This window comes from Hyalella azteca, unplaced genomic scaffold (genome assembly GCF_000764305.2).
Source record: "Hyalella azteca isolate HAZT.00-mixed unplaced genomic scaffold, Hazt_2.0.2 contig4200, whole genome shotgun sequence".
Classification (NCBI taxonomy): Eukaryota; Metazoa; Arthropoda; class Malacostraca; order Amphipoda; family Hyalellidae; genus Hyalella; species Hyalella azteca.
The window spans coordinates 140,230-150,441 of NW_025934423.1; the positions used below are offsets into that span (position 1 = coordinate 140,230).

At 36.4% G+C, this 10,212-nt stretch overlaps 1 protein-coding gene across 1 annotated transcript; it reads left to right on the plus strand.

Moving 5' to 3' along the window:
• The first annotated feature begins 4,745 nt into the window (after positions 1 to 4,745).
• On the plus strand, positions 4,746 to 6,134 carry LOC108681233 (60S ribosome subunit biogenesis protein NIP7 homolog). The gene is made up of 4 exons (XM_018170246.2): positions 4,746 to 4,897; positions 5,078 to 5,306; positions 5,752 to 5,892; positions 5,999 to 6,134. Exons 1-4 carry the CDS (start codon positions 4,842 to 4,844, stop codon positions 6,116 to 6,118), a joined length of 546 nt encoding a protein of 181 aa, XP_018025735.1. The 5' UTR covers positions 4,746 to 4,841; the 3' UTR covers positions 6,119 to 6,134.
• The last annotated feature ends 4,078 nt before the right edge of the window (positions 6,135 to 10,212 follow it).

A 10,212-nucleotide genomic window follows, 5' to 3' on the forward strand; every position in this document is an offset into this window, starting at 1 on the left:
AGAATTCATCATCAATATTCGTCTGAGAGTGACTGAGTGAGAAGATCAAGATTAATGCGTAGCCTAGTTAGCCTACTGCTCTCTGTGATGACAGTGCTGCTGTGCGTCGTGCGACTGTGTAACTGTCTGTGTTGAGTGTGTTTTGTCAGTTTGTGTACTTTAAACAACTTTTAACAAGTAGGTAGCCTAGCTATGGTGATGGCTGAGTGGTTCCTTAAGTGTATATTTTTGCTACTGGATTTCTGAGTATATTTGAAGATTATTGGAAATCTATAGTGTATAAAATATATTTTGAGTATTATTAACTTTGATAGGTACAGACTGAGAATAGACAATGTCAGTTGCCACTAATCACTATTTATTATATGTTATAGCTTATAGATATAGGAATTATTTAATTATTGTCCATTCTACTTCTAGCATAAGCCTATAACTTATAGTTATATGGTGTACATGCACAGATGCTCTGGTGCAGGATTGGAAATTAGAATTTCCCTTCTTTTTACTAATTTTTACAGAAATCTTGTAGATGTTAACTTCTAAAATGACAAATGTTCAATATTTTTGGAATCTTTCAGTTCAATTTTGCACCTGACTGACCTGAGTTAACAATAAAATACCTAAGAGTTATTGCTTATTCATCTATTAGGAATCTTAGGAAACTGGACTTCAAAAATGATGGAGATGCTCCAGTTGTGGTGGTAATGGTATATTATTTTATGCCAGTTTTGTTCAGCAACATGATATATGTTTTCTGGATAATATAGCAGTTTCAGCATTTATTAGGCTGTAGGCCAGGCCTACAGCCTAATAAATGCTGAACCAGGCTGTAGAGTAGGGCCTTTTAGCTCGAGATATCGGCGTCTTTTCAAGCTCTCCATCAGCCACATCGACCTTAAATTGGCGTCCATGGCCGATCATAAACTATGGCTCAGGCAGCCATGACCGACCATAAACTATAGATTGCATGATCAGCCCCGCTGTCACCGCGCCCATCTTCAGCTTGTTTGATTGCTGGTATCTGTCACCCGATCACAATGTGCATACGTCTGGCAAGCCCAATGCTACTGCTGAAAAAACTTGTCAATCTATTGTATTCTAACGTGATCTATTGTGTTCTAACATGATCTATTGTGTTCTAACATGATCTATTGTGTTCTAACATGATCTATTGTGTTCTAACATGATCTATTGTGTTCTAACATGACTTATTGTGTTCTAACGTGATCTATTGCGTTCTACCGCGATCTATAGCGTTCTAACGCGATCTATTGTGTTCTAACGCGATAGTGCTCAAATGTAGCTCTCACAGGCGCCGGAACTGCGCGCTACATTGCGTAGTTCAGGTGGCAATGAGCTCGTGTGCTTGGGTACTCAAATGTAGCTCTCACAGCCATCGGAACTACATGCTACAACACATAGTTACAATCGTAGCGTGTAGATCAATACGGCGCATCGGCCATATCGATCGTAAATCGCGATTTATGGAGAAGCATAATTGGCGACCGGTGTCCAGTGGCATCCACCTTGGCGTCTTTGGTGCATGAAATCGGCGTCCTCGACCTATGTTGTGCCATGCTCTACAGTCTGGATGCTGAAATTGTAGAAATGGAGGTTCACTTATAAAAAAGCTTTCCACCCAAGGTGGAATGCTTTCCTTGGCTACAGTGCTCTGCCAGGTGACTGACTATAAATGAAAAGGAGGATCAAAATTGGACAAACTGTTTCAATTGTATAGTACCTCAGATATAAAATGGTTTGAATGTCTCTTGTTTGATAGATATTCTCTATTTTTATTTTATTTAATGGATTTTTTGAAATTTTTCCAGGCTTTTTGTTTGTAATGATCAAGTTTAAGTTAAGTATTTAGTTAACCAGTACTGTAGTACATATACCATATTTGGGGGCGGGGCTTATGGGCACAACCAATCACAGCTGGAAAGCATCCCCATCAACCAATCACAGCTGGAAAGCTGGAAGGGGCTAAAATCACAATCCCATAAACCAATCACAGTTGAAAAGTGATAAGATATGTATAATGTATATAATAAAATGAACTGGAAGTGGAAAGTTCCTGGACTTTCCAACCTTTCAGGTCCTGCTTTCCAATATGCTATATGTACTGGTTAATTTAATATCCCTCTAGAATTCCACACTGGCTAGGCCTTTGCCTGTCACTGATTCTGAACATTGCTGCTGCAGAACATTCACAACTAGTTGCAGTCTCAGAGACGCAACTAACTGCTCCAATTCTGTGTGCTTAACCGCCCAGCCTCTTGCCAAATGCCAATTCTGACCATAAACTGATGAATAAAGTTAAAAATAAAAATGAAATGCATGTACCAGTTCTAATAACTAATGGGATCTCATACAGTAATGGTGTGACAGACAGATGACAGAATAAAGGAAAATGTATAAAAATGGTCAAGTTCTGAAATTGAACTAAAGATGAAGCCAAGTAAAATGCACACAGACCAATGATTAAAATGCCAACAAAATAAAAAGCCAGTAAAAAATGCATCTGCTATGTACTTAGCTAGAAGGTTTATAGGAAGCTCTCAAGCAAATTACTGAGGTTAGGGAGTGTGGGACATCAATTCTTCACAGGACATCTGATCCCTTTGCTTAACAGCCTCACTTCAAAATAGCTTGTGACCAAAATAGCTTTTGACATCAATTTAGATCAGCACTTACTGGTCAATTGCTGAACTGAAAAGAATGGTACAGCAATCCCTTGATTAATGCGGTTAATAAATCCCCAAGTTTTACCGTGTTAAGCAAAACCGCACCAATTAAACTTAAGAATATATGGGAATAATTATAATGAATCCTCAAAAGTAGCAAAGTTACATAATAATTTTTTTTTCACTAAAATTCATCATAATTTTTTTCTAAATAATAGGGGAAATAAATAAAAGAAATGCAAATGAATTAACATTTATTTTTTACTGAAAAACGAATTCAATTTCAATTGCACAGTAGTATTAGATTTCTTTCTCTCCTTAGATTTAGATTTCTTCCCTTTTTGTCCATAATTATGACGGTAATTTATCAAGGAAAATTATGTAGTTTGATAAAAATGAGCAGTAGATATGGCAGCGATCTTGACCAGTTGAAGGCTAACAAGTAACTAGAGCGCCGGCATGGCGCACTTACCGGCGAACGTTGCCGAACTCGACCATTCGAGTTATGAACGAGACAAGGCGCGGCTAAACCGACTCTGTAGTCAGCACGAGTGCCTACGGAACGGGACCTTATTTAAAGAATTATTGGCTGAAATTCATAAAGTAACAACATTTGGCAAATTTTTCCAAAAGTTGTAACAAAAGTAACAACATAAGATCTAATAAGCAAAAAGTAACACTTTTGTTATGAACGTAACACCTCTGGCTGGAGGTGGGAAAATGATGCATTGTGAAAAAAAAAGTCGCGCTAATCAAAACTGGCACCACATAGATTAAGGGTGGGTTGCAAATTTTTTTCCGCGTTAATCAAAACCGCGGTATTCAAAACCGTGCTAATCAAGGGATTGCTGTATTTGTTGAATTAATAAAATAGTCAAATACTGCAAAAGAAAAACATATATACAGTAACACATTTAAGAGAGACAAGAGGTACACACACCAGAGGGTGCGCTGCAAAGTAGTCTAAACCACCCCTGCCAACAATGTCACTTTGGTGCCACCTTGCTATAACACTTTGATGAAAATTTTGTCATTTTGGGGCCATACTATTATAAGTTAAAAGAAATTTCCAATAGTGCATCCTATATCAATTTCTAATTTCATCTCTGTAATTAACATGTGTATAGCCACATAATACATATGCACTACTAGGCAGAGTTTGTCAATTAAGCCATTGTCACCAAGATCAGGTTTTCCAGCCCATAGTGTTTCCAGTATCAATAAGAATTTTTATCTTAACCTTAGACTTTTCTAGCCAAAAATACATTCTTCAATGAAAAGGAAAGCAGGTATATAATGAAAAATGTTTGGTAAGATCTTCTGAAGATATATATTTTGTTACTAATTTGTTCAGATATTTGCTTTTTCCCTGTATATACCTATTTGTATCTTGGTAAGCAAATCAAAAAAAAAAAAACATGATACATGAACTATCCAATTTTATTTTGAATGTAATGTTGTCTTATTATGCTTATCCCTCACACTTAACTGACACACTTTACTAATAAATTTGGCCACTCATGTTTTGAAAATGACTAATTGAGCAACATGGTTGATAAAAACATTGCATTTGAAGTGAAAAAAAAACTCTGCAGGGTTGGCAATTGTGTGGGCAAGATATGGTTTTTAGAGCAAAATGGTGCAAGTATTAATAAGGAACTGCTGCCAAATCTACCTATCAGATTATTCTAATAGGTTCTCTCAATAAGATTATTCAAGATTATTCTCTCAATAAATACATGTGAAGAGGTCTCTAAAGATAAATCTGTTGGCAAGATCTTCTGAAAACTATAAATTTTGCTGATGTTGTGGTGTAAAAAATCTTTAGATCAAAGATCTTGGCTCACTATCTGCATACTGGGATGTAATGTTGTCATTGCATGATCAATAGTTGGCTGCAAGGACTGAATCTTCTGCACTTGCACTCTTGCCAAAGCAGGGTGCATGCTCTTGTATTAGGCATCTGAGGATATTAAAATTTATCATGGTTATTCTTCATCTTGGTTAAATTTACCTGGTTACTGCCATCGTCTGAGGGTTGGCTTTTGCCATGTCTTGTTGGTAGGTACACCTGTACTAATATTTATCAAATTTCAGATCTTCGTCAAATTGAATTTACAGGTGCACACAATTAACCAATTTATATCACAATCCACAATGAGACCCTTGTCAGACACAGAAACTAAAGTGATGTTCAAGAAGATAATGAAATAGTAAGTTGAAAAAAATGAATATAATTTCTATTGCTCTGTAATATTTTCTACTGCAACTGTACAATTGGTTATTGGTTAAAAAGATGATGTCTCTTTTATGTTTGTTATATCTCTAGCTATATTATATTTAGATGCTAGCTGCTGTGGTAATATACTTTTATCTCTTTTTCTTGCTTGTAGCATTGGTGAGCGAGTCAAGCTGCTCATCAAGCGACCAGATGGCAACTACTGTTTCCGCATACACAACAACAGAGTCTTCTATGTATCAGAAAAACACATGAAACTTGCAGCAACAATGCCGAAAGACATGCTGGTATCTTTTGGTGTCATATTTGGCAAGTTCACCAAGACTAAGAAGTTGTTTTTCCTTCATATCACAGCTCTAGATTATTTAGCCCCCTATGCACAGGTATGTGTGCTCTATTTTGTTATGTATTATGTTGTAGCAAGATAATTTCATGTTTTTTCCATTTGAAAATATTGCTAGAAAATATAGTGAACTAAAAGTTCTTATATTTGGCTCTGATAATTTTAATACCTACATGACTATCTTTTGCACGCTTCAAGTATGTCAGAAACATTTACACTTCATGTAAATACTTATCCCCCTTTAACTCAAATATTCATAATTTCTTTGATACCATTCAAATTTTCATCAAATAAAACTATTGATAATTCTATTACCATCAACTCAGTTCCTAGTTTAATAATGATATTGTTTCCATTTCTATCAAAATCTTTGTTTAAATTTGTTATTCTATTAATATTGAAAAAAGATATGAGAAAATTTAAAAATTGTAAATTAACTGTTTAAAAATGATGACTTTTTGTACTCATTGATTTTTGTTTTGCAGAGCAAAGTGTGGATCAAAGAGTCATCAGAACAACATTTCCTCTATGCCAACCACGTCATGAAGTCAGACCTGGCGCGCATTACTGACGGAACACCGCGCAATGCTGGCGTCATCATATGCAACAGCAAAGACGTCCCACTGGTATGTAAAAATACTGACAGGGTCTGTGCATTCCAATATACATAACTTATTGTTTTATACTTTCATTTAAAATGCATCTATGGTTTAAATTCAACTATTTTTGCAGGGCTTTGGTGTAGCCGCTAAGTCAGCCCTGGAGTGTCGGCATGCAGGTCCCGTGGCCATCGTTGCATTCCACCAAGCCGATCTGGGTGAATACATCAGAGACGAAGACAAAATAATATAAATGTTACTCCCGTTTATTAATGTTGTTGGTTTTTTGCCCCTGAGTAGATATTCTCAACAATTCGTGATGTTGGGATAATTTAACTCCGTTCGTTGCTGATACTGTGTTGATCATACTACTGCTAAACAAGCTAGTACCGCGCAACAGAGGTTGTACTAATTTTCGTAATATGAAGAAGACTTGGTTGATCCAAGCTTTATTCAAATAAATTACTCCCTTCTGCATGTAGAAACGGTGCTTAATATACTCTGTGACGTATCATGACTAAAGCGTATAGAAAAGGAATGGACTCATAGCTAGACTATTATATCAAAATATTGTTCTCATTTTACTTTAAATTTACGTAGAAATGGGATCTTAATTACAACTCTAGTCAATGTTAGCAAGGTTCATAGTATTTTTACGTTATCAACATGGCTCGTAGTTGAAGATTTCCACTTACTGCATAGTTCAGCAAAATTTTACACTTTATTTAAAACCTGTGAATTCCAACATGATTTTGGTTGAATCTTTCCAACGGCATTATTATATATTATTATTGCGCGATCCCAACCTAAAATCATAATCATTGTTCACATATTCTGCTGGTATTATTTTAACAAAATTTGGCAGCATAAAAATTGGTTAAGATAGAAAAATAGGGAAAAGTCGGCATAGAATTCATCACAAATAACCCTGAAATTTTATTGTCGAAAAGATGCCCAAATTCACTCGATTGATTTACGTAACTTGGTAAGCTGTGTTGTATTTCACGCACGTTGCCTGGAAATTATAAGCCTGACACGTCAAGAATGCCGATAATTCTAGGTTCCACATCAGAGAAACATCATCTGAAGTATTCTGAGCGATTAAAAATACATCGGTGATGGTTACTGGTTACAGGTTACATTCTTTAAAATTTGGTACGCGATAGAAATTACAGATTTTTTTGCAATTCTTTATCGGAATCTTCATGATATTAAGTTTATGAATGTTATTAGGTTATATTATTCAGTCACTTTTACCTAAAAAAACTGCGTTGTTGTAACACATCGATGCGACAACATTTCTTCTCGCTTCGAGTCAGCGACATGTGGAACAGCCTCCCTGATAGCATCGTTGACGCTCCGAGTATGAACATTTTCAAAAACAGACTGGACGAAGCCATGCAGGAGCATATGTTCAGTCTTGAAATGCTTAGCAAATTACGGACCAGGCAATAAGTCCAGCAGCTATCTCAATCAATCGTCAGTTATGGAAAGATCGGGTTCATAAGGCCGGATCCCTTGTGAAATCAAGTCACGAAAAGTACCAAGAATCGGCAACATTCTTCACTCAAATCGGCCTATTTATTCACTTCTTCAGTGCCAACAATTCTATTCTATTCTTGACTATATTGTGTTGAGCTTGAACAGTATTTAATAGAAGACCTCAAAACGTTGTCCTTGTTGATTGTTTCTCGTTTTCGAACGAATATGCTATTACTCGAGACACCTTCAGCTTACGTCATCAGGTTATCTGCCGGTTTCAGAAATAACGGGACTATAATGTGAAACACATTTCCACTCGTGACACCGACGCTAGCTGGACTGACAATAGAAAGCGCTGACACGCAAAGAGCTGACTTCTCGGCTAATCTCTTCACAGTGGTTAAAGTTTACCAATATTTTTTTTTTCTTTTAAACCTTTTAATAACGGATTATCAATTTTATAATTTCATTGAATTTTTTGAACAAAAAAAAAAAATTGAACATATGAATGGGCGCTTATCTTCATAAATAATTGTGACCACTTTTAATGACTTGACCCTACTTTGGAATGCTAATATATTGCACTTAGGTCTTATTACGCAACTTATTCAACTGTAAAGGATCCCAGACATCCAAAAGAAACGCTGAAAAATGCTTAACAAATCATCGAAAGTTAGCACTCAGTTGCGGGCTTAACGAATAACAAATGAATGTAAACGGAGCTGTAATTCTTGGTATTCAGAATTAGTTGAGATGCCTCTGGTCAAACGCCCTCTGCCGTAGTCTTCATTTCGTAGAGACGTTCAGCTGCTAGTCGCGTCACGCGTTCACCTTACTGGCTCCTTATGTCAGTTGAACACAATATCTTGCTGCTCGTGTCTCAACATGTGTATACCATGTCAGAGAACCCTGAAATCTGAGAATATATCATACATGTTTGAAGTTTCAAGCGAAACTTTACCAGTTTACCCGAATGCATCGAGCAATAGACATTTTTCAACGCCTTCATAATGAGAAGGTTCTGGAATCGCCCACTTAAGTTGATATGTAAATTGATGTGCGCATCAATAACGAAACCTGTAAAATATCTAATGGTATGCTGACAAAGTGAGGCCAGAAGTTTTATTACTAATTAAATTTACACCATAATGTTATTGGCGTTATATATTATTTTTTTGCACAAAATACAACGCCGTAACATACGTTTCTAACACTGCATGGTGAAAACGAAGGAAGTGGTTCCAAACCTCAGGTTCAGCCTTTCCACAAAATAAGCTATTTGATGGAAACAAAAGTGAAGTGACAGTTTGGTCATTATTCAAATGACAGGAACATGAAAATACCATGATAATCTGCGCGATTTTGTTCGTGCTATATATTTAATATTAAGTTAGCGAATATACTTGAACGTGAACTGAAAAAATATAATTCGTACCTTGAGGCCAACATTTGTATTGTATCAACTTATTACAGTTAATTTCAAACTGTAGACTTTATTGAGTTTTATAGTTGAACAGCTCAGTGAATAGATTCTACTAAACAGGAATGTTTAATAGAATTGTGTAAAAGTTCACAGTCGTTGAAAGCATTTGTATGAAAAACAAGTGAATCGTTATCAATACTGATATAGACCATCAACGCCAATTCATCTATTTATATAATTGAATTTATATAATTGAACTGATTGTACATACTTCATAAAGCATTCAGGTACGAACTCCTTAGTTAAATTTAACCGATGATCGCCTATTATCATACCTTCCCATAAGGTAAGGTATTCTGGTCCCAGTTAACTTTGGGATTGCGATAAACGTTTTTGAATAATTTTTATGATATGGAAGTGGTATAACTGAGGGATGATTTCAGGCTGGTAGAGGAGGAATTTTTGGGTTTTTGATAAACCGTTTATGGCATCCGAGTCACTGGTGTTATGCTACTGTATTCGATTACCCCACCTCGACGTATCAGGAAACATAATGTATTTCGTTCAGGATAGGAACAAATTTATTTGTCGTTATTAAGTTTTAAAATGATATTAATAGGTACATTTCGATTAGAGGGTTACGGTACATTGTTGAACCGCAACATGATCCGGGGTTCTGCCAAGCTTATCGTCAGCTGCAACAGCAACCCTCCATCCCTAGCGTGAAGCATGGGATGGACATGCTTATTGTTGTCGCGCAGCGTTCTCATCTTGGCTCTTCGCATTGTCCTTCGTAGCTTCGGTATCACCGCTAGAGGAGTGATCGCTTAAGCCTTAAACCATGCGTTCGAAGCTCTTGCAGACTTGCACTGATATATTTCGGTATTTGAGCGTAGAAATGAAACTTATTTTTTCATCTCACGCTCATTGCATTCTTCTAGAAACGTCTTAAGCAAGCCTTTGTTCTCATTCACATTGTCCGCGATTCTTGGTCTGCAGCAAGACACTCGTTGGGTAAGGAAAACGCTTGAAGCCCGCTCAGATTTTCAAGTTGATGCATTGCAATCAAAATGTACTAGTATAGTTTAGTAATGCGTCGGTTATGAAGAACCTGACTTGAACCCATTGTAGGGTAACATGGGGCAGCGAGCCCACTGCGGGTCACGGGCCCATAGCGGGTTTCTCGCTAAGTATGGCAGATATTGATCCGTGTTCTCTACCGCCGGTCGACAGTTTCACTGGGATGAAGTGTACGGATTTACGTTTTGCTAAGTGTTTGCGTTATTAAGTTCTTTGCGAATAACTGTTTTAGTCCAGATAAAAATTTTTTTGCCGCTAAATAAAGTTTTTTTCCATTACTATAGATGAAGATTTTGAAATTACTTTGAATTATTTTTTCAAAGTAATATTTATAGGGATAATTTTGAGACCAAGTTTAGACT

Excerpts from the sequence above, each read along its gene's own strand:
- LOC108681233 (XM_018170246.2), top strand. The coding sequence starts at position 4,842 with ATGAGACCCTTGTCAGACACAGAAACTAAAGTGATGTTCAAGAAGATA. Across the intron at positions 5,307-5,751 it reads ATTTAGCCCCCTATGCACAG|AGCAAAGTGTGGATCAAAGA; the intron begins GTATGTGTGCTC and ends TTTGTTTTGCAG. Across the intron at positions 5,893-5,998 it reads ACAGCAAAGACGTCCCACTG|GGCTTTGGTGTAGCCGCTAA; the intron begins GTATGTAAAAAT and ends CTATTTTTGCAG.